Consider the following 23,373-nt stretch of genomic DNA (forward strand, 5'->3'; position numbering starts at 1 on the left):
GCGGCTCCCCGGCCTCTGGTGGGCCCCGGCTCACAATCTGCCTCCTCTGAAGGCGGCAGCTGCAGAGGACGCCTCACACCAGCACGTGGCCGCCAACAACCTGCCACGGGGCCGCAGGGGCCGCGCACCCAGCTGTCAGATTCTGGGCCTGTGAGGGGCCTTACGGTTTGGGGGCTCAGGATGTTTTCTTCTTTTTCTCTTTGTAAATAAAAGCTCCCTGGAGGGATACAAGCCTGCCTGCCACAGTCCCCTTGATGTCCGTGTGAACTCAGAGTCCAGCCTTCAAGGTCTGTCATGCCAGGTCCTCAGACGGCCCCGCAGCCTCTGCTCACCACTCCCCAAACACTGGAGAGACACTCAGCTCCTGCCAACCCAGCTGCAGCCAGCAGCCCTGCACCAGGGTGCTCCACGCCCAACCAGAGGCCAGTGTCCGAGCTGCCAGGCCCTCCCTGGAACAGACTCTGCTTTGGGACAGGGCAGAGGACATGGTGACATCCCAGTGGCCATGTGGACAGAGAGACGTGCAGGTGGAAAAGGTTGGATGGGATATGGGGTGACCTTGGGCTGAGCTCCCCGGTCCCCAGCTCTGTTCCCGCCTGGTGGCCAGCCCCCTTTCCCAGGGGTGATGCTGGGGACCCGCTGGGATCTGGAGCCTTCCTGGCTGAGCACGAGAGGCGGCAATAGGTTCAGGTTGCAGAGTGCGCGACCTGCTTCTCAGAGGCGCCCTGCCACTTGCATCCCCACGCCAGGTGGTCCTCCCCGCAGGCCCCACCCCTGCCCTCACCTGGCTTCATGGTATTCATCACGGACCGGCAGCTCCGCAGCACCGCCTCATAGATGGCCTTCTGGTCCGGGGTGAACTTGCCGTTGGCGGGAAAGGAGCAGGTGATGTCAGAAGCGAAGCAGTAATACTCACCGCCCATGTCGAACACGCTGCAGGGAGAGCGGCGCGTGAGGCCAGCGGGACATTTGGGGCCCCCCCCCCAGCCACGCTTCCCCGTCGCCTGGCACTCAAGGCCACTGAACGGGAGGTGTCTCGGGACACGGCCCGTGCAGGCAGCAGCTTGGGGCCCTCCGACCCTGCCGCCTCCTCCTGGTGCACAAGAGGCAAAGGAGCCACAGGGCATCCCGGGAGCCCTCCGACTCCTGGGCCGGAAGGCCGGGGGGAGGGACGCTGCCCACGCACCTCACTGTCCGGGCCTCGGCTGGCCAGGCCTCTGGGTGCTGGGCTGTGGGGCCTCCGTGAGGGAGGGGCAGAGATGTCCCCAGGCCCACAGCTGCCACCTGGTCTCCACATGGGCACTCTAACAGCCCCTCCCAGGGCGACCCTGCACAGCTGGGGCAGTGCAGGGGCGCCGCTGCAGCCCACGAGGCAATGCTCGTGGGAGCGGAACGGGGCTGTGGGACAGAGGCACCATCGGACAGAAGACGTGGGCTGAGCCGCAGTGCCTGCTTCCTGCAGGTCCCCGTGTCCCCGTGAAAACCCAGTCGACAGCTCTGCTCCAGCTCTGGGGTCCCCTTGGCCAGAGGAGTGCGGCCCTCTCCCCACTGGGGTGGCACAGCGTGCTCTGCCGGGGCCCGACGCGGGGGCCACTGGGCCCCCGGCATCCCTAGCTCGGAGAGCGGAGACCAGGACGCACAGAAGGCGGGAGCGGACAGTGGGAGGAAAGAAGCTGGGGCGGGGAGCCAGCAGAGGCAGGACGGTGCTGGGACAGGCAGGCAAGCTGCTGAGTCAGGAGGACGGGCCAGCTGAGCCTGCCCTCCGGACACCCTGGGACAGGGCCCCAGCGCGGCAGGGCCGGGAGCGAGGGGGGTGAGCCTTGCTCTCACACCCTTGCTGCCTGACTGTGCGCTCACAGCCCCCACTGGTCAAGGGCAGGTAAGAATCCGGCCCCACGCACCCCGCACGGTGAGAAAAGACAAAATAAACGAGGGGCTGCTGGGTCCCAGCCTGGCTCCCCCTGGGTGACCCACGCTGAGAGGAGTGGGGTGCCCAGACGGAGGGGTCTCCCCATCCTGTCCCACCCCAGCAGGGCACAGAGCAGGGACCCACCAGCCCCCTGACCCCATCACGGGGTCAGGGCCAAGTCACGACGCTGACGGTGACAAAACCGCCTGAGCAACAATCAGTCCAGCCTCAGGCCCAGGCCCCTGCTGTGTCTTCAAGGCCAGGGGACCACAAGCACCGGGTGGGGTGGAGGTGGTGGGAGGCTTTCCGCTCCGCGCCTGGCTCTGCCCCGTGGGGGGCAGCCTGCAGCCGCACAGATCCTGGCAACCCGGAGCCTGGGGGGCAGAGGCACGCCTTCCAAGACAAGGGCTTCTCACCCAAGCCCAGGTTCTCATGGTACACGTGACGGCTCAACCAACATCCCAGAAGCTGCCTGTGTGCCTGTCTCTGGGGACCGCCGACCCCGAGCAACGGGCTCTACAAGTGGAGCAAGGAGCTGGGCCACGCGGCCTGATGGCAGCACCAGGGACTCCACAGAAACAGGTTTTTAAAGGAAAACTGAGAATGCTCGGGATCCCCAGATGCTCTGCTGGAATCCAAAGTCCCCAGTTGGGCACTTTTTAATCTCCTGTCTTTTTTCCGATTGCAAAACACCATAAACAGTGTCAACAGTGCAAAAAGCACCAGATAACAACTCAGGTGATCTGCAGCGGGCGGGGGAAGAGCCCCACTGGCATGGCAGGGGGACTTCGGGTTGGGTCAAAATCACAGACTCTGGGGGACCCTGCCTGGGGCGGGCCAACGGAAGGGGGAACGTGGGCCTCACTTGGGGGGACCCGCCGGGCCTGGTGTGGGAACCAAGGATGAAACAGCGAGAGGCCCCGAGCAGACACTCCCAGGCATCTGCTCTCCAGGAGGCCCCAGATGCACCGGGGTGTTTGGGCTGACAGCTGCCTGCAGGTTTACTCCTGCCCGGGGCACGTCGCGCCCCCCCCCCACTCCCACCCCCCAGCTGGTTTCCCTAAACTGCAGGGAGACCAAGGCTCTGAACACGGGTCCAGCAAAGTCCCAAGTCGGGCGTCAGCAGTTCAGAGCCCGGGGGTGGGCTCTCCTGTCCCGGCTCCGGCACTCAGCCTTCAGGGCCTCAGTTCTTCCACTTTTACGATGTGACGCCACCACCGCTGCAGGTTCGCGTCCTCCAGGGCCAGCGTGCAAGGCAGGTCTAGGGAGTGGAACCGCATGGGGCCGTGGCCCTGCTTCACCCAGGGAGCAGAGCGTTCTCATTTGGGCTCCTCAGGCGCGACAAAGGAAAATGGTCTGTGGTTTGTTGATTCAGAATGGCCCGAGCAGACAGGACAGAGCCAGGGGCGTGGGGACACGGATTCCTGGGGGCCACCACATCAGACGGCGACCTGTAGCAGCACCCCCAGGCAGAAAGTTTTATCAGACAGTGCAGATCTCAAAGAAAAACAGAAATTAAACTATTTAAAAAGCCAGGAAGCCCACAAGAGCACGCCAAATGCCGCAGTCATCCGGAGCAGTGAAAACAGGACTCTTCCCCGGGGCAGCCAAGACTCCTGACCAACTTCTCAAAAACACGGGAAGATGGGTGCCTGGAGTTCCTCCGTCTGGCTTTATTGTTCAGATTCTAGAAAACGTCGGCTGTATTCTTGGTCTTAAAATCATCCGCTTTCTGGAGAAGGAAGTGTACACCCAGCTGGCCAGCTCCATCCTGCCCAGCGACGCTCGGGCACGGGGTTGACGTCTATTTTTGTGCTCTCAGTTCCCTATCTTTTTCTGCTTTTTCTTTTTTTTTAAAATCCCCCTCAGAGTTCCTACATGTATACATTATTCAGATTTCAAGCTATTCTGGAAGCCAGGGATAAAAGCCATCGCTTTTATAAATCACGTCCCCCAGCTCCTCTGTGTCCACTCCATCCGTCCTCTGAACGCACGCTGATGATGGAGAATTCGCTCATACTTTGGCTCCACCGAGAACGCAGGATCCGTCCTCCCCGGCTGCCTGGGGACACCCACCGGGGACCCGACCATCTCTGGCCGAGTGAACGCGTGTGATAATCTAAGCCATCTGGGGAGATGTTACACATCTCCGAGCAACATGCTGGCGTCTCATTCCTCACATGTGTTCATTTGGTTCCATTTCTGGCTCAGATGAGAGGTTCTGTCTTCCGTTGGCTCCTCCTGGGCAGCTTCAGGCCCGGGCTACCTGCCACCACCGGCCCACCCAGGCCCTCCCCAGGCCCCCCTCGGTCCCCTCGGCCCCACTGCAGGCACAAGGCCTATGAGATGGTTCAGCCAGTGATGTGAGGCCCGGGGAGAGTTTTGGGGAAACGCTGCAGGGCGAGGGCCACTGCGTATGCAGGCTGCAGCTTCATTTTAATCTCCAGGGCTGTTGCTTTGCTCTCAGCTACCTCTCACCCCAGACAGGCCCAGTGCACGTGTGCGCACGTGCACTCACCCAAAGACCTATTCACCGCGGCGGCAGCATTTCAGACCCCAACTTGCACCAGCCCCAGTCTGCGTTCCAGACCAGGCTGGGGGATTTCTGAGCTGCAGGAAACTCCTGCCTCCCTCCAGACCTCAGCGTGAGACAGAGAGGAAGGCATACCGGTAACTTTCCCGTTTGTCTGCTGTAGGCCAGACCAGGCCCACGGGCCACCCACCGGCTCCCAGCCAGACCTCTGGTGAAGTGCCGAGCCCCAGGTGTGACAAGGCTGGCGCCAAAGGACACCACATGGAGCCCTGCAGGCTCCCTCACCAAGCTGATCTCTCCCCAGTGCCTTCTGGGCGTCCCTGTTCCCCAACCCAGTCACGGGACAGCTGCTCCCGTAGGGCCCGGGTAGACAGGGGAAGTCACCCAGTCAACCAGCTCCAGGACCCCCAGAGCCAGCAATCCCCAGCACACATAGTGACAAGAGCAGGCACGGGCCTCCTGTGTCTGGATGGAACCGCTGTTACCTTTCTAAGGATGATGTGGGGAGAAGCGGAGCACCAGGGAGGGCCACGTCCCCAGGAAGGTCCGGCCTGTGGGTGGGACACAGCAGCCACCCACCCCAGGGCTTGCTGTCGCCACAGCACCGTGGGGCGAGGGCTGGGCGTCAGGGCGGTGGCCTCCGCGGGGGAGGCCAGTGAGTCGGTGTCACGCGCACAGCACATGCTTCGTTCCACTTTTCGGTAAGCGGTGTCCCGGGGTTTCTGCGAGCACCCGGGCCGTCTGGACTGGTGCTTTCACACTGTGGGTTGTGACGTCAGCTGTGTGGGACGCGGGGAAGAAGCACAAACAGACAACACAGAACGGACCCCACGGCGAGGGTGCCTGGTTATCGTCCAGGCACCTCTGCGTGCATGGTCCTGGCGTAGGACGTAAAGGCTGCTTCAACCTGGATGGCAGGTGGAAGGCCACGGCCACTGATCTGGACAGACAGCTGACCATGGCCGGTGACCTGCTGAAGAGTGTTCTCTTGCCCCCAGGACTGGGGCATGTCCTAAGACCCTCCCATCCTCAGGATGGGAGCTGGCTGGTGACTGCTGAGCTGTCCTCTGAGAAGACAGCACGGTGGGGCGGGGGGCAGGTCTGGGCTGGGCCTGGCATCAGGGAGCTGCACCTGGAGCTGACACTCACTCCCTGAAGCGGATCGAGGCCTCAGGCACCAGGAGGAGGGGGGCTCGGAGGTCCCTCAACGCGGCCCCTCTGTCAGCTGGGGAGGAGCCCCAGGCATGACTGCGCCCCTCCATGGGCGGCAGCACAGATGCCAGACAGACAGCAGACCAAGGGGCCTCCAGGAGCGGGCAGAATCATCCCATCCCTGCCCAAGGCACCCCAGAGATGCCACGGGGGCTGCTGGGGCCCTGGGCGAGCAGCGGGAACCCACAGCCCGCAGGGGTGAGGGCAGGACGTCTATGACGGAGACGCAGGCTGCTGCCCCAGGCACGCTGCGATGGAGGGGGTGAGGTGGGGGTGAGCCTCCCAAGCAGTTTAAACTAACGTCTAGTCCACATGAAACCTGTGGGATGAACAGGGAACTAACTGGAGAGAAGGGCAGGGAGGAGCCGGCTGGGACTGGTGCCGGTGGCAGAAGCGGGGTTGCCAGGTGGGGAGAGAGCTGCCCCGGCCATGCTCCCTTGTGGGCCTGGCTCCTCTCCCACGGGAGGAAAGCACGGGGCAGCTCTGGCAGCCCTGCAGACAGGGTCTGACGCCACCCTGACTCGGGGAGCAGCAGCACGTAACACCCACACGCCAGTGACACTTTGGGTGTTTTCTGGGGCCTCCCTGAGAGGAAATCGGTAGCCCTTATTTCTCTGGGCTTTGGTCCAGGTGAGCTGTCAGCCCTCTGTCCGTCCGCAGGGCAAGGCTGGGGCTTCAGGCTGACCATCACTGGGGCAAGGAGACAGAAGAGGCCCTCATCCAACAGGGAAGGAGCGGAGATGACACAGGCTGGCTGCTGAGAGTGGGGCTGGGACAGGCATCTCCCCTACTAACTGGGCTGGCCGGTCCCTCCCACGCCCCAGGGCACAGAGACCACAGCCAGCAGGGATGAGCCCGGCCAGCATGTCCTGAGGCAACGCTGCCCTCTGCTGGCCAGTGCCGGGAGGTCCGGCTCGCCACCCACCAGCCACATCCTGCCTGCAGCTGGGCAACCCAGGCCTGGGCATCCTTTGACTGGGGCATCTAGAAGGTTCTGAGAGAGGCCAAAGGGTACCTTACCCCCAAAGCCACCCACCCCGCCACCTGATCAGATGGTGGGAGAGGGAGGTGGTACCAGGTAAGGAGAGGTGCCACAGCTGTTTTCCAAATCAGAGCCCACTGGAGGCAGACCCTGGACCCTCCCCACCTCTGCCCTGGGGTGTGCCTGCTGGGCTCAGGGGAGGCGGGGAGTCTAGCACAAGAGTGGATCCAACTCTGGGTGCACTGCTTCCTTGGGGACAGCAGTGCTCCCTGGTAGCCCACGGGCAGGGTACCAGCCCTTGGTGCCTCCCCCCCCCCTTGGAGACTCCGGCTTCCAAAGCCCAGGCTGGTTCTGGGAGGACAGGGCAGTGCACGAGGGCTCAGCAGATGGTCACCCCCGGCACAGCTGAGCTCACCGCCACTGTGTCAGGGATGACTGGATGGGGAGGGGTCTTCTGGAGCTCTCACCCAGGAAGGGCCTTTGATGACTTCGGACGCCGTCCCCTAGGTGAGCTCGGGAAGGGCATTAATGAGAAGTGAGGCACAGTTTTGTTACCCTGGTTTAGAAGGTCTGCCTGCTTTTGCCTTCAAATGAAAACAGAAAACAACTCACGGCTTCTCTAGGACAGCGCCTTGGTGATGGGGTTCATGGTGAACCCCAAGGGCTGCAGCAGGAAAGCGCTCTCAGAGGCAACAGCAAAGCCCCAGGAGGCCCCACAGAGGTCTTGGGCCTCCGAGCCAGCCGAGAGGGAGGGCTGTGGGCACCTGAGGCACATCCAAGTCCAGTTCCCCACCCCAGGAGCAAGAGGGGCAACGTCCAGCCGGGAGGAACGGGGAGGGGCCCGAGGGCTGGCACGGTGTGAGGGGTGGTCCTCAAAATCCTCTTCTCAGTCCTCGGGTGACGCGTCTGACGTGGAGTAAGAACCACCTCGTCTAACTTACAGTCCCCAGCTTCCCGGCCCAGCGCCTGGGCAGTGCCTGGTGTTGGACGGAAAGGGGAGTGGATGGGGCCCTGTATGTGCTCCACCCGGCACACACCGCGAGGACGGTTTGGGGGCTACACACACAGGGCTATCGACCCCGTGACCTGAGAGCTGTCCCCGGCTCACGCTCTGCTGGTGGCTCTTGTCCCCGGTCTCTGTCCTGGAAGCAGCTGCCAGAAGGCAGGCCTCAGGGGCACAGGTGCGCTGCTGGCTCTGGGGATGCCGCCGTGTTGCAGCTCTCTTGCCGGGGCCACCCGTGCCAGGCTCCATACTCAATGCTTTGTCCTTATTATTTGTGAGGCCTCCCAGAGCTGGGTGCTGTCTCTCCCCCAGCGATGGATGGAGAAACCAAGGCAGCGGGGTGGCCACCCAGCGAGCGAAGGGGAGGGCAGGGACGTGCACCGGGGGCCTCGTGTGCGTGGTCACCGCGACCTGTCCAGGCCCAGAGGGAGAGAGGCGGGACGGGCTGGCCGCCCCGGCACCCCCCCCCACCTTTTCCAGCCGTCGGACCGCCCTGGACCAGCTCTGGCCCCTGAACAGCCCCATTCCTAAATCAAGGAACATCAAGGAACGGAGACCCAGAGGGTACCACCCGATGGGCACCTGGAAAACAGTCACGGCTCTGAGAGACACTCAGCCTCAGGGAAGATTCTGCACTGTGCTCCTAGTTTGGTTTCATATCCTCTGATGAAGTACCATGACTTTTATGTTGGGATAACAGAGTGATTTATTATTTACCAAACACAGTGGGCGCTCGGCAGATCAATTTCAATAAAACAATGGATTATAAATGCCGCCAGCAACCTGGCAGTAGCAGTAATCAACAAAACATGTTGTTCTAAATGCTGCATAATAAATTGACTATAATAAACTCATAATTATTCTACTGGCTATGTTTCAAAGTTAGCACTAGAAAAATAAAATCACCAATTTGGGCTTGGCGTTAACATCTATGGGATTCCCTGGATCACTCCTGTTTCTAAAGCTGCAACCAGGAGACACAGATGCCACAGGCTGCCCAGGAGGGTCGAGGCCACGATATCTGGACGTGTGCAGGAGGCCTGCTGCACGGCGCCCCTGCTCAGCCAGGCCCCACCGCGTCAGGGGCCCCCGGAACCAGCCTCTCTTGGGGGGAGGACTCTCTTGGGAGAGATAAAGAGGAGAGAGGAGGAGCAGCCGCTTCCTCTGGGCTGTGCCAAACTCACAGAGAAGACTGGGAGCCACATGGCTCTGCCACAGGGCCCTCCGACAGCGGCAGCCGGGGCCTGCTGGCGTGGGCTGGGGTCTCCCTCTGCTTGGGGACCGGGTTCCCACATCTTGGCCCAGCCAGAAGGGGCCGCAGAGTCAAAAGTGTTAGGAAAGGTTCCAGGAAGCGTAAGTCCCTGAAGACACCAGGTGGTCTTCCTTTGGGGCCGCCAAAGGGCAGGCCCCTCTACTTTCCTTAGTCTCCAGCTGAGTCAAGCCAGGGGCAGCTGACCCCATCCCCAATCCTCTGGCTCTGCACCTGGACGTTCCTTGTGCCTCAGTGACCTTGCCTACACCTGGGGGGGGATGGTGGTGAGGGAAGGGGAAGATGCCCACTGCGTGGGATCAAGGTGAGCGAATCTACGTAAAGCGCTGTCCCCAGCGCCAGGCATAGGGGAGAACCCTGTCCAAGTTGCTGCACGCCCTGGGCCCCTATGCCAGGAAAGGCGTTAGACACTCTGGGGGTGAGTGGGTTGCAGTGAGTGGCAAGGGTCTCTGTGTCCACGTTGGGTGTCGCCCTCTGTGTGCTTCCGTCCTCGTCCTGCTGGCCCAGGCCCCTGGGAGACCGCATGTCCACCCAGCACTTGTGTCGACGCATCCCTGCGGCCGCCGGGCACAGGGCCGAGTGCTGTGTGCTAGCTCCACCGACAGAGTAAACTGAGGCTCAGACAGGGAACTAAGAGGCTTTGTTTCCTCCTAGAAGGCTGAGCTGGGCTCCTGCCAACAGGGGCCTGAGCCAGAACATCCCATCCAGCTACGGACCCTGGGTGAGTGGACACCACAGCCAGTGGGTACCTGGTGTGCCTGTGGCAGGGGCACCCTGGGCTCGGGTGAGTTTCTGAAAACACTGGGCAGGGGCTGCTCAGAACTGGGCGTCTCTTGGCTCACATCCCCCGATGGCTGTGGGCCAGGGAACCCTGCGCGCAGGCTCCCCCACTCCCTGTGTGAGGCTGGGTCCTGGCCAGTGTTGCAGGCATGCCCGCTCGGGGACGGAGCCTAGCAGGGCACACGTACGACCCAGGAGGGGGGCACGGCGCTGGCGGGAAGCAGCATGGTGGAGCCTGGCTCGGGTGCCTCAGCAGTGGGAGGGAAAGGCACCAAGGGACCAGGCGGGACGGTGCGCATCCCTCCCGCCCTCACGTGCGGGTCCGTGACCACAGCAAGATGTCTGCAGGCCAAGACAGGTGGCCCCGCGGGGCTGGTGGCCTCTGGGCGGCTCTCAGGAGCCCGTGGCAGCCTGGACTGGCCCTGCCCAACATCTGGGTGGTGGAGAGGATGGGGGGAGTGCGAGTGCCTATGAGCTGAGGACGGGGCCAGTCCGGGTCAATGAGGCGCCCACAGGACCCCACCAAGGCCAGAGTGGCTGCCCAAGAGAGGTGGGGCGCATGCCCAGTAAGAGCCCTACACACCGGGGGTCTGGGAGCAGGGTCTGCGGCTCCGCCAACTGGGCAGAGTCCACCAGAGGGTTGCAGGCTGTGGGTCCTGCCCATAGCTGCTTAGTCACAGCTCCACGAGGAGCAGTGAGCACATCAAACTGTGCTCAGGAAAGCCCTGCAAACAGCCTCGAGGGCCAAGCACCACCTCTGACCTCCTGAATGGATGGCCGCTCATGCCAAGGGGTCCTGAGGCAGGAGCTGGCAGGTTCAGAGGGCAGGGGACTCCTAAGGGTCTTCCCTGCTCCTAACGGAGGTACCCACGCCCCCGGCGCCGAGCCAGAGATATGAGCGTGGTGGGTGATGGGTGACCGTGCAGGCCCCCCTCTGAGGTGGTGCCTCACCCCCACAGCACAGGGTCCCTGCTCGCCTCTCTCAGGGCCTCCTTGGTCCTAGAGAGGAGGCTTCACATAGGCCAAAAGCCTTGGCAGAGAAGTCTGGACCCAGAGCAATGCAGGGACCTCGCTGTGGTCAGCCTTCTCAGGGTGGGACCAAGAAGCCCTAGTCAGCCGCCTTTGGGGCTGAGTCCCACCGTGGCCCCGCCGTTCACATGCAGAACCAGGGCAGCTCGGGGGCTGGCCTCACTTACCACATGTCTCCATCCTGCATGGTCTTGTCGTTGGGGGCCCCGGCATGTCCGTAGTGCAGCACAGCCGAATTCTCACCACTGCAGAGTACCAAGGGGAGGTCAACGGCCCGTCCTCACCCAGCAGGCCCGGGGGCTGCTGCCCCACTTCCCTGCCCCAAGGGCCAGTACAGTGCCGTCCACCCTGCAGCAGAGGCCCAGGGCTGGCTGGACCAGGTCCACAGCCTGAGGCGGGCGTGGAGGGCAAGGTGGCCCTGGCATCCTGTAGCCACACAGCTGGAGGCCAACCTCTGGGCTCACAGCGGTGCTGCCTGCACCGCTCCCTGGCTGAGGGCTGCTTGAGCAGGTGCCCTTGAGGCTGGGGATGTGGGCCTGACATGGGTGCAAGGGCCTGCGGGTTCAGGGAAAGGACCAAAGAAGCCTTTATTTCCTGGCGGCTGAGGGAGAGGGGAGGCCCAGTGGGACGGGCCCGGCTGTGCCAGGAGCTGCCACGGAGGTTTTGCCGGGCCAGCGCCAGAGACAGGGAGCCAGTGGCTCCTCACTGCTCTGCTTGAGAGCACTTTCCAAATGAGCGATGCCTTTAAGAAAAAAAGGACTTTTAAGTCTGTCCAAAGGAAAAAGAAAACCCCACCTGGGTGTAATATTTATGGGCCCGTTCGGGAGTCTCAGGCATCATAAAAGTAGAAATAATGATTTTTCTCTCTATCCACCAGAGAAGAACATTTCCAAGGACTGAGATGTTCACATGTATTATTCAGGTGCCAAGGACGTGCACATCAGCAGAGCTGCCGGCTTCATCCTGTCTGGGCAGAGGCCAGACCGGATGACCCAAGGGGAGAGCACAGGGAGACTAGATGGGGTGAGCCTGGGGGACAAGGGGGTTACCCACAGCCAGGACGTGCCCCTCAAAGACACACAGCAGTGCACACTCACGGCCATGAGCTCCCCCTATATTCAGGGTCATTTCTACCCTGTGCCTCCAAGCACACCCAGCCAACGGCAGGTGGCACACAGGGACATACACAGAGCCCCCCACCCGCAGCCACAGTGTGCCACACACAATCGCGACAGAGCCCCAGACCCACCCACGGCGGTGCCGTTCCCCACACAGCACCCCTCCCGGCCCCCACCCCATGGCCTCCTGCACTGATACAGCCCCTCTCGCAACCCCTGCACACGGAGGCCATCACAGCCTGAGGTCATGGCCCGGTCCCTACGTGCTGGGAGCGTGCCTGTGCGGAGGGGGCGAGGAAGGCCAGCCCCAGGAGGAGCAGCCAGCTGCAGGCGGGAACAAAGGGCACGGCAGTGGGCAGGCCGGCTCCCCTCACCGCCCGGCGCAGGCAGGAAGCAACCTCTGCTCCCAGAGCCTTAGCCGGGGAGAGCGATTTCTAGGCTTAGGGGGGCACTGCCTCGGGCGTGGAGCTAACAGGCGCGTCTAAGCTGGGAGGATGGTGAGGTCCCCTCCCTTTCCCCAACCGCTCCCCGTGATCACTCCCCCGTGGCCCAGGAGGCCGCTTACCTGCCGCAGATGCAGGTGTAGGAGCTGTGACGCATGCCGCCCCGGGAGTAGCAGTAGTGCTCAAAGAGGCTGTGGGGGAAGGAAAACGTGTCAGCGCGGAGTCACCAGAGCACGCACGCCCCCTGCCCCCACGCACATCCTCAGCCCAGGCCCGGCTCAGCTGCGCCCACAGGCAGGCCCGAACTCCGCAGCGTGTCTCTGCGGCTGGTAGCCTGGAGGCCATAGGCCACCGACACACAGAGAGCGAGCAAGGCTGGAGGAGCTCGCCGCTTCCCATGCCACGGCGCTGCCCAGGCTTTCAGGCCCATCAGGGGGACATGGGATGCGGTGGAGGCCTTCTGTTTCTGCAGGGCTGGAGGGAGCGTCTCCCTGTGACTCCCTTCTCCAGTGGCCCCAGCCTCCCACACCAGGAGGGGCTGGATGCACAGCCAGGTAGGGATGAGAGCTCCTCCGGCCCCAGTGCTGGACTCACCTGGGGCCCTGAGCCTGACCCCGGGGAGAGGCGTGGCGAAAGGACAGCAGGAGCCACTCAGCGCTGGCCTGGAGGACGGGCTTGAGGGGCAGGCCCAGGTGCAGACAGAGCAGTGCTGAGCGGGCTCCAGGGAGGGGGAGAGAGGCAGGGTCTGGGGGCAGGCCCAGCTTCTCCCTATGTGGGAAGAGCACCAAAGCAGTTGCCCCCGGACAAGCTCCCACCCTGAGCAGGGGAGGCCACGAGCAAGGTCTGGAGGGAAAGATGAGACCCCAGAGCAGGCCACCGGTAGCTGGCAGCCCATTCCCAGACTGAGTCCAGACAGAGCCAGCGCCGGGGAGGCCTCTAGGAACTCGGATGTCAGCAGAGCCCGGCAAGCCCAGGGGTGACCTCCATGAGGAGGTCAGAGGCGGAGCCAGCCCTGCCCTGCCCCCTGGGGCAGATCCTGGGGACGACCGCCACATCAACGCCACACGAGCAGTGCTGACCCCTCGGGAGACCACGCTGCCAAGAAAGGCCAGGACCCCTCCCCCCACATACACCCTAGGACCTGGGGGGTGGGAGATGGTCTGGGCATGGGACTCCGCACTCCAAGGGCCCGGCCTCTGCAGAACCCAGCTGGCGCAGGGAGCAGCGGTGGCGGGCTGCCCTCACACCCCCCGCCCCGAGGCCTGGGCAAGAGCTCGGGCCCAGCCTTCTGGGTGGCCTCGGGTGAGAAGCAGGTCCAGGCGGACCCCACCCTACCCACCGACGACCAGGGCAGGGGACACCGACCCGGGCAGGGCTGTGCTCAGAACGCCAAGGCCGCCCGTGGGCACGCTAAGCGGCAGTTCTGCCCCGCATGTCCTAGGCCTGTTTCAGAGAAGGTCTGCGTGGAGGAGTCTAATCTGCCAGGCACTGTAAACACAAATTAAGTGTAATTGTTATGACTGGGTATGAAGTAGTTGTTAGGCAGGAACAGTTCTGCTCTATTCAGTCAGCTTTCAGACTTGCTTTACAAATCTCACAGGATAATTGGGTACAAGTGAAATATTTCCTCAACACAAAGGATTGCAGGAACTGCCGGGGAGGTGAGGAAAGCTGTGTATGGCATCAGACGCCCCCATAGTCATGGCAGGAGCGCTCGGGCGGCTGCCACCACCTCCGGCCCCAGTCCCCGAGGCCACCGGATGGCCAAGCCACGTCAGGGCCCCGAGGCCCTCACCACTTGCTGAGACGCTGGGGCCTCAGCCACCAGGACTGCTCAACAGCACACCACGGTGAGCGGGGAACGCCGACAGGCCACGGAGCCGTGGGGCTCCCTGAGCCTCGGGGGACGATGCCCTGCCCGGACAGAAGCAGGCCTCAGGGGGCAGCAGCCGCTCTCCAGGTGATGGGGACAGGCAGAGGGGCAGAGGATGCACAAACCGGAACATTCTACAGCAGCCTGGGAAATGGGGTGGCCTCGGTTCCCCCACCTGCAGCCAGTCTCAGCAGCAGGTGTTTCCCTGCCCTGTAACCTACTCAGTAGAAACAGCCTTTATCACATGCCCTGGCTTCCATTTAAGTAAAAAAAGCCTTTTAGAGTAAAAGGCATGGCTCACAGAAGCGCCAGACTAAGGAACGGCTGACCCAGTTTTCATCTGCAAACGGCAGCCCGGATCGCCCCCGCGAGCCACGCGGGTCCTGCACCCACAAGGAAGAGCTGGAAGGAGGAGGGGAAACGCCACAGGCTGGAAATTCACTCTCCCTTAAAAGGGTTTAAGTCCTTCAAGCTGGACTTCAGCACCTGACTTTGTTTCATGAACTTGTCTGACACGATACGAGGAGAAACTGATGCTTTGGTGGCATAACAGGCGGACGTGACGGGCCCTGTTTTTGGCTCACACACCTCAGAGGCCCCTCTCCCCGGGACCTCAGCCCTGGGTCATGGATGTGCAAAGGCAACCAAGCTCTGGGACATGTGCAGTGGCCCAGAGCCCTGAGTCTGACATAGTTCTGATTTTCAAGGGGTGGGTAGTGAGGATGCTCCCAGACGGGGGCCACAGGCTCGACGTGAGGCTCCGGCACAGCCTCATCAGAGCTTGGAAAGAACATGCCTGGAGGACAGACAGCGGCGGCGGCAGCAGAGCCACCTGTTCCCACGGCTCAGCTCACGGACCAGGTGGCAACGCGAGGATGCTTCACGAAGGCCCGCCAGACCTTTGCAGAAAATATGGCGACTGTGAGCCAAGTGAGGGTCCAACTGACACATAAGTGGAGGGGCCTGACTACTGATGACACAGCTCTACGGCCAAATTCGACGTGAGCTGCCCATCCGCCCCTCAGAGCCACAGTGAGATGAAGGCAGAGTACGCAGCCAGAAGCCCTCCCACCCCCAACACTCAGAGCTGCTGATTAAATGTAATAAGCAAAGCTACGTCCATAGTTCAGGAAGGAAAGTGAGGCCAGAATAGAAGAGGAAGCTGCCAGTCTTGCTAACCTGGAGGCCTTGGCATTCGTTGCCATGTGGGGACAGTGAGGAGGCCTCGGACAAACCCAAGTTGGGGGCCAGAACTGAGAGCCCTCCGCCACGTAAAGCTGGGGGCTGGGCAGGGATGCACCCTCAGCAGGAGGACAGACTTGGAGAAAATTCACCAGCATCAGAGGAGGCAGTCAGGAAGCTTTCCCGGGTTCTGGGAAAAAATAATGAATGTTCCCTTAGAATCTGCAGCATAGGTCTGTCCTCCAAGGGGTTCAGGTTCAAGTGTGAAGGACATGCATGGTTTTGGAAACCCCAGAGCCAGGAAATTAACAAAAAACTTGGTCCCTGACTGGTGACACCTGGAGCCAAACTGACAAAGCCACACTCTCAACCCAGGCAGGAGAGCACATACATAAGGACACACGTGCACATACATGTACACACACACAGATACAAAGACACACCCCACACAGTGAAGATGAACTCACCATCTGAAAACAGTCCACAAGAGCTGTCAGACACAGCAAGCAGCAGCTGAGACTCCCCTAGGACTTCCAATAACAAAACCATCAGATACAGACTATAAACACGTGTAAGGTAATTAACGTATAAAATTACGGTATGAAAACGCAACAGGCAGATTTTGCAAAGAATCACAGCAGAACTGCTAGAAATGACCAGCCTAACCATAAGAGGACAGCAGACAGGACAGCAGACAGGAAGACAGGCAGCAGTGTCGGCAGCCCCAGAGACCATCCCCTCCCACCCTTTCAGACAACTGGACTCTTTCGCACGGCGCGAGGGTTAGGTGGGCCTAATGGCCCCTGTTCCCTCCTGCTCACCCGGATGGAGGATGGGTGGGGGGCACCCCGACCAGGCACACGGCCCAGAGCCCACCCCAGCAGCAGGAGGGGCCTCCTGATAAGCAGAGGGGACAGGGACGGCCCACATCCTTGCCTCCCACCTCGCTGTGGTCCCCGAAGCTCCCCCACAGAGCCATCCCTCTAACACTCCTGCCTACAAATTTCTCCCAAAGAAGACACGGGTAGAAAGTGCTTTGTATGCAGGCATAAATGAGAACCTTTAAGTAATCTGGGAGAGTCTGTGATGTGAATAACGACGCGAATGGAGTTCCTGCAGTGACGGTGGGGCAGGTCCATCCGTCAGTGCCTGGAGCAGCCTAACAGGGCAGGGACGGCAGATTCTGAGCCCCAGATCTCCAGCGACAGTACTGCCGGGCCTCCCCAGGGGCCCACAGATCCAGCCCATGGAGCCTTCCTGAGCACACGACTCAGCTTCTGCCCTCTGAGGTTTATCATCTAATGAGGAGATGGCCATAGTCACATAAAAAATGCATTCGCTGCCCAAGATTATGGCAGAAGGCCTGCCCCAGACAACAAGGGTCACCGAGCTCTCAGCGCTAGCGTGAGCACTGGCAGACGGGGCTAGCCAGAGAGGTCAGCAGGGGCCGTGGGTGCCATCGGCCACCTGATCCCCTCCCGGGTTGGGCCTTGATGCATGTCAGGTTCCCAGGAGGCTGAGCCAGGAATAGGAGTGTGGAAGGGAAGATGGGCAGGGTGGTGAAGGCCCCTTGGGTGAGCAGAGGGTCTAGGAAGGCAGGCAGTTGGGACACAGGGTTACGAAGGTGGGCAGGGCCAGAGCACGTGGGCCTTCTGCAGGAGGGAGGTACCGAGACTCGGCGGTGAACCGGGGGCCTGCCCTGTCCTCCTCCTTCCCGAGGCCCCGTGGTGAGGAAAGACACAGAGCATGCCAGGGTGCCACCACCGAGGCCCCGAATGTGTTTTCAGTGAGCAAGTAGCATTCATATGGTCTGGCATCAAGAAGGAACTGACTGAAAGCCTTGGATACACCCAGAAATGCATTATTAATAAAACCAGTGCTCACAGCACAGCTTCGTGGCCCAGCCTGCACCGATGCAGCACCACCAGGGACACAGGACCATCTGCAACCCTGGCCGGACGAGGGATGCTGCTGCCTTCTCGCCAGGACCTCCCACAGGCCTGGCCAGTGAGAAAGATCCAACAGCCACCTGCACCATTTGGCGTTTATGACACTGCTTCAGGGGAGGAGAGGTTTCCTACTTTGCCGATGAGGAAATTGGGGGTCAAGGTGGTGATGTACTGTGGTCAGGGAACCCCTTGAATGAACCCGTTTGAGCCTGGAGTCCATGCAGGGTTTCTGACCCCAATGCCTCTAAACCTCAGATCGGTCAGTGGTGGGGGCACCTGGCAGGGCAAGGCTCTCTGTTCCCCGAACAACGGTGGTGGATGATGCTGTGCTACGCCTTCCAGGGCCCTGGACTCAAGTCTGTGCATGGGGCCCAGATTGAGCGGGAACAGGCCTGCCAGGACAAATGTCCCACCCATCCCAGGGACGGTGCCCTGGCCAGCCAGGGGAAAGCAGGAGCTGGTGCTCCGGGAGAGGCTGCTGGGGTGCAGGGACCCTGGAAGGGGAAAGCTCGCCAGCCAGAGGCAAGGGCAGCACCATGGAGAAGCCACTCACTCTCTCCCCGAGAGCAGCCTTATCAAGGTATGAGATAATTAGCATTTTAATTGGATAACTGGGAATTCTGAACTGCCTATCTTGTATGAGGCATAACCGAGGACATAACATGACATTCAATTAACAAATATTCTCCTTTATTCTTGACGTGCTCAATTAGGTGGAGTTCCTGAGTTCCTCCGTATCAATTCCTGGATAATGCACTATATCCTTTCAGCTGTCAAACCCTGGGCCACATCAGACTGCTGATAAACTTCAGCAATATATATTACATATAAAGGGAAGAGATTTTAGAAATTTTTTATACAAAGGAAAAAAAATTAAAATCACTCGTAATCTTATCCTCCAAAAATAACCTCTATCAAATATTTTGTTGAACATCCTTCCAATGTTTTTAATGCATAAACACAGATTTTTAGAATAGTAATTAACTAAACTTTTAAAAGCCCCCTCCTGACTAAAGTCTGACATACATACAGAAAAGGACCAAAATCATAAGGGCCGGGCACAACGGCCTGTCACAAAGTGAGCATCTCTGTGCCAGCATCCAGAGGCCCCACCCCGTCAGTTCTCCCGCCCACGGGGAGCCTGATTTCCAAGACCCACAGGTTAGTTTCACCTGTTTGTTTCTTTTTTTCTTAGGTAAGGTAGAAAACTTTACTTTGTAGGACAGGTATGGGAAAATAGAGAAGACAAAGCCGGCTACCCATCTGGGACATACACTTGAGGAAGACTCAGGACCCAGGCTGCTCTGCTCTGGTCGTCCGGAGACGAAGTTTACCCAGGGCCCTAATTCTGATGCTTAAGTTTCACCTGTGTTTGAACTTGATGTAAATAGAATCAAATGACGTGGGCTCTCTGAGTGGCTTCTGCAGCTGCTCCACGTTATGCTGGTGAACCACCCCCCACAGTCATTTGTAGCTTCTCATCACTGGCAGTGTTCCGCCAGGTGAGTGTGCCCCATTCTTCTGTTGGTGACCGTTCCTGTTGTTTCTGGATCGTAGCCATTATGAATAGTGCTGCCGAGGATGTTCTCATGTGGTCTTCAGGGCACGTGTGCACGCATCCCTGCCAAGCACATAGCCAGGAGTGGAAATGCCATGCGTTGCTGGACTCCATGTAGGTTCAGCTTTAGCAGATAAAACCAGTCTTTCCAGGTAGCTGGATCTATGTATTCACTGGCATCTTCCCCTTCAGAACTGTGCATGGGGCGCAACTGAGCTGAAGAGGGTCTGCAAGGACCCATGACCCCACCCAGCCTGGAATGGGGGCCAGAATGTCCCAGGGAAGGTTCCTTCTAAAGCGAGAACGTTGTTCCCTGTCAAGAGATACATGTCTCCACTATGCCCAGAATCTGACGCTTCTCCCCACTGCTCGTCCCTGGCGCAGGCCACCATCTTCTCTTGCCTGGTCGATGGTGACAGTGGTGGAGCTGGGAACCCTGCTTCAGCCCTCACCCTCTACAGACTGTACTTCTTCAGCAATGTAAGTTGGCTCCAAGGACTTCTCTGCTCAAACCCTGCCTTCTCACAAGCAGCCTGTCTCCCTCTTGTTCCCCCACCTCCTTTCAACCTCCCAATCTGCCTCCTTGCTACCCATGGAACCACCAGCCAAGCTCCCCCCTCAGGGCCACCAGACAAGCCCTGTTCTCTCTGCCTGGAACGTCTGTCCCAGAGGTCCACAGCTTGCTCCCTCTCCTTTAGGCTTCTCCTTCATGTCTCCTCCTCAAGGACACCTGTCCTGAGGCCGCTGGGTAAAGAATACTTCTTCACCAATATCTAACCTTTCATCCATCCATCCATCCGTCCGTCCGTCCGTCCATCCTCTCTCACCTCCCATTAGGCCGGGTTTTGTCTATTCTGTTCACTGTAGAATCCCCAGAGCCTGGAATAGTGCCTGGCACACAGGAGGTTTTCAGTACATCTGTTGAGTGACTGAATAAGTAAATGGTTGTGTGAGCAGGACCACAGCCTATAATTTACTTAATCGATTTCATGCTGCTAGATATCTAGGTTGCTTCCACCTCCGTGTTACGATGGACACCCGTGGCCATATGCCTTTTCACTATCTTCAGGCTAAATTCCTAGAAAGAGAATTTCTGAGCATATGCACAGCTTTGAGTCTCAGGGCATGTTCTGCCAAATGGACCCCAGAACGCTCAGGAGGATTTTCAGGGTCCTGAGCCATGTACCACGGGGCCTGTCTGCCCACTGGACTGTGAATCTGGTAGGCAAAACAAAAAGGATTTCATTGTCTCATTAACTGGCAAGTCTGAACATGCTTATATGTTTATTTCCTCATATTTCTTCCTTTCTGAATGGCCTACTTCTATTTTAGAACACTGAATGTTCATCTTTTATTTACTGATGTTTAAGGGGTTTATATATGAAAGATACTAGCTAGTGGTTTTGACCATCATCTACGTACAAGCCGCTGGGCTGTTTTGACCTTCTGCAGCACCTTCTTTGTCTGGAAAAAGAACAGGGTGCCTGGGGCAGGCACCGCAGACGCAGGCAGGACATGACTGGTGCCCAGGATGGTGACGACACACGGGAGGATGAAACCTGGATCCCACAGCACACGGCTCAAGTGGGAGATTCCAGACCTGTAAATCCAGACCCCTAGGGGCTGGCACTCCTGAGCAAGTGCGAGGCCCAGCTTGGGAAGGGCCTGGAAGAGCCGTGCAAACACAGGCACAACTTGCCAGCCGTTCTCTGCCTTCCTTGGAGACCAACGTCTGCTCTCATCTGACCCAGTCCCACTAGTTCTTGCTGATGTCAACAAGAACACCTTTCTTGGCCCCCAAACCCAAAACTCCCCCTTTAAAAATGCACCAGGCCGCCCTAGGAATCAGCCAGGGAGGCTCGAACTGCATGACCAGGCAGGGACGGAGGAAGATAATCCTTGTTCACCATGATCTAGAGGTCACTTTCCCTCCAAGGGATGCCAGCATCCCCTCCTCGCCTCCCTGGGAAGGCGCAGGGCAGGGAAGCCCAGACACAGGGAGGCTTCTGGGGGAGGGGAGGGAAGGGATTTTTTTGAGCTAACGTTTCCCAAAGCATGACAAGGGTCCATGAGATGACATTATGGGATGGGGTACACCGATAAACATGTGTTATACATTAGGTATTTATTTTAAAGTCACCTTCCACTGTGGCAAATTACACTGGGTTTCACTCACGACAGGAATACAAGCTTTCCTGTAAAATGTATTCCAAGAAAAGAGTAAATAAACTATTAAGCCAATAATACAAGGATCTAGCAGAAGTTCTCTGAAGAAAAGCCTGGTTTTAGTTCTGGGTGGGAGGACACAGTCCAGAAGCGTCCCAAATCTGCTGGTCTTTGGAAAACAGCTGGTGTGAGGACTCCAACAGAACCCAGGCTCTTCCCTGTGCCCCCATCTGCTCCTGTCCCCAGCTCAGCAGCCTCGGACACCAGGCCAGTATGGACCTTGGGGACAAAGGCCAAACGGGCCCTCTGTCCTTAGCACCAGGGGTGCCGAGGGGTCTCAGGGAACAAAGCCATCTCCAGCAAACTTGGCTCTGAGGGCCTCAGACAAGCAGATGCCAAGCTTTTACCACGATGCTCTGTTCCTCTACCAAGAGCAGGCGAGTGAGAGCTTCCCTTCAGCCCAGAATCCTGGCTGGAGCCTCGCCTGGCAATATTTCCAACTTCCTTTATTTAACATCTCCTCATGAGGATGGGCCATTGACAGAGCCTGGTCAGGGCAATGACCGTCTGTCTGGGTGCCCACTTGGGGCCACAGAGATACAGCACCTTGGAGCCTGGTGGCTGCCCTATCCCCTCCTGCGGTGTCCTTGGGGGTACCAACCTGCCACAACTCTCATTTCACAAACTCCCTTCCCAACCCCAGTGGAAGAAACGAAACCTTGATCGTCCACCAAACAGGTGTTTCCTAAATACCAATCCTGCAGGAGACAAGGGCCCTGGATTCCACCCAGTGCAGTCAGGACAGGATGTCTAGCCATCCCTTCTTCCTGAATCCCTCTGGGCTTTGCTTTCTGAATCCCTCTAGGGTGTTGTGTTTTGTTTCTACAGAGCCTAGTGCTACTTTACTTCCAAACATCGCATTCCTTTCTCAGCCTTCCTCTTAAAATATTTCACAAACGTGTCATCTCAGATAGAAGTTTCCCTGGAAAGCACCATTTTCTACCAATGCCTTTCTCACGTGGTGGTTGCAAGCGCTGGCTCCCTCTCCCCATCCTGCCTCTGGCTCTGGGCAGCCCCCCGTGGCCCTCGGCTTCTAAGTGGGTGAGCCGCAGCTGGGCCCTGGCTTATTCTGGGTCATCTTCTGGTCTCGTGTCCACATCCTCCCTCCCAGTTGCCCTCGGCTCAAGGCTCTGAGGGGAGAGGAGGAGAGGCAGGTGCCGCCCCAGCCAGGCCCAGCTGCACGCAAACCCCTCTAGGTGTGTCAAGCACAGGGCACTGAACACAGGGAACCGCTCACCCGGGTGGTGAGTGTGCAGCGGGAGGCCGGGGCCACGCCTAGGCTAGAGGAAGCCAGGGAGCCACGTCCCTGCAGCCCAGGACTGCAGGGCACCTGCAGGAAGTGAGAACCACTGGTGCTTTGCCAGGCAACCGCTACCCCAGGCGCCTGTGATATGATGTTTCGTCTTTGAGAAGGCTCTCCCAAGCCCTGAGGAGCCCCAAAGCCCAGGTCAAAGCCAAAACAGCAGGGGAGGGAGGCCAGGACACTGTCCAGCAGGGCCTGGGTGGACCCTTGGTGGAAACGGCCCTTCCCACCCTGCACGTGGCTGTGTTTTTTGGCAGCATGTCAGCTGTTCAGGGTGAGCTGCCGAAGACCTCTCCTCTGATGAGCCTTCCCATCCTCACTCACGACTCCAAACGTTATTTTAGTCACAGTCGCTGAAGGAACAACAGAGAACGCTATTTATCACTTTGAAAGTCGTCATCCACTTAAGATGATAAATGGGGATTGCACTCATGCTGCCCCTGTAGAAAGATGAGCCCTGAAAAGAGGAGGTGCTGCCGGTGGGGACACTCTGCAGACACGGGGCAGGGGTGGGGGGAGCAAAGGGGCAGGGGCTTGGCCTGGCCAGTGGCACCTCCAGCACGGCTCCCGCGGGAACTTACCAGCGGGGCCTCAGCCGCAGCTGAGTGCAGTGAGGACACGGTCAGAGAGTGGTGCCACCTTCCACAGCCACAGTGCTCCCCACTGTCCCCAACCTGCTGTGGGATGTCCACTCTGGGTCCGCAGAGGATGGGAGACGTGACTGAAGAACTCACTCCTGTGTTCCGAACCTCTCTGCTCCTGACACCCCAGAGTTACAGGGCAGGCTCCTAAAAGTACTCCTCTAACCCCCATGAACCAAATATTTTGGTAACTTAAACCTATTTATCAATAGCTAATTAATAATGTCCAAGTCCTACAATGACAGGGTGATTAAACTGTTTTTGAAATAATCCATTTTTAATTAAAATGTTACCTTCTCTTGGTTTCTGGATAGACTCAGAAGAAAGCCTTAACAGATGTCTTATTTTTAAATACACATTTT

The 23,373-nt window shown here is 59.2% G+C and overlaps 1 protein-coding gene across 2 annotated transcripts in view; it reads right to left on the reverse strand.

Moving 5' to 3' along the window:
• The window catches only part of PEPD (peptidase D), a 110,043-nt gene that overhangs the window by 11,247 nt on the left and 75,423 nt on the right, over positions 1–23,373 (reverse strand). The window contains exons 10-12 of one of the 2 annotated variants that reach the window (XM_057712066.1): positions 12,402–12,470; positions 10,886–10,963; positions 785–933 (exon numbers count right to left, since the gene is read on the reverse strand). In XM_057712066.1, the coding sequence (XP_057568049.1) occupies positions 785–933; positions 10,886–10,963; positions 12,402–12,470 (296 nt within the window). The remainder of the gene's footprint in view (positions 1–784; positions 934–10,885; positions 10,964–12,401; positions 12,471–23,373) is intronic. The other variant, XM_057712067.1, reaches the window with a different exon arrangement.

The sequence above is a fragment of the Hippopotamus amphibius genome, chromosome 16, assembly GCF_030028045.1.
Source record: "Hippopotamus amphibius kiboko isolate mHipAmp2 chromosome 16, mHipAmp2.hap2, whole genome shotgun sequence".
In the NCBI taxonomy this organism is placed as follows: domain Eukaryota; kingdom Metazoa; phylum Chordata; class Mammalia; order Artiodactyla; family Hippopotamidae; genus Hippopotamus; species Hippopotamus amphibius.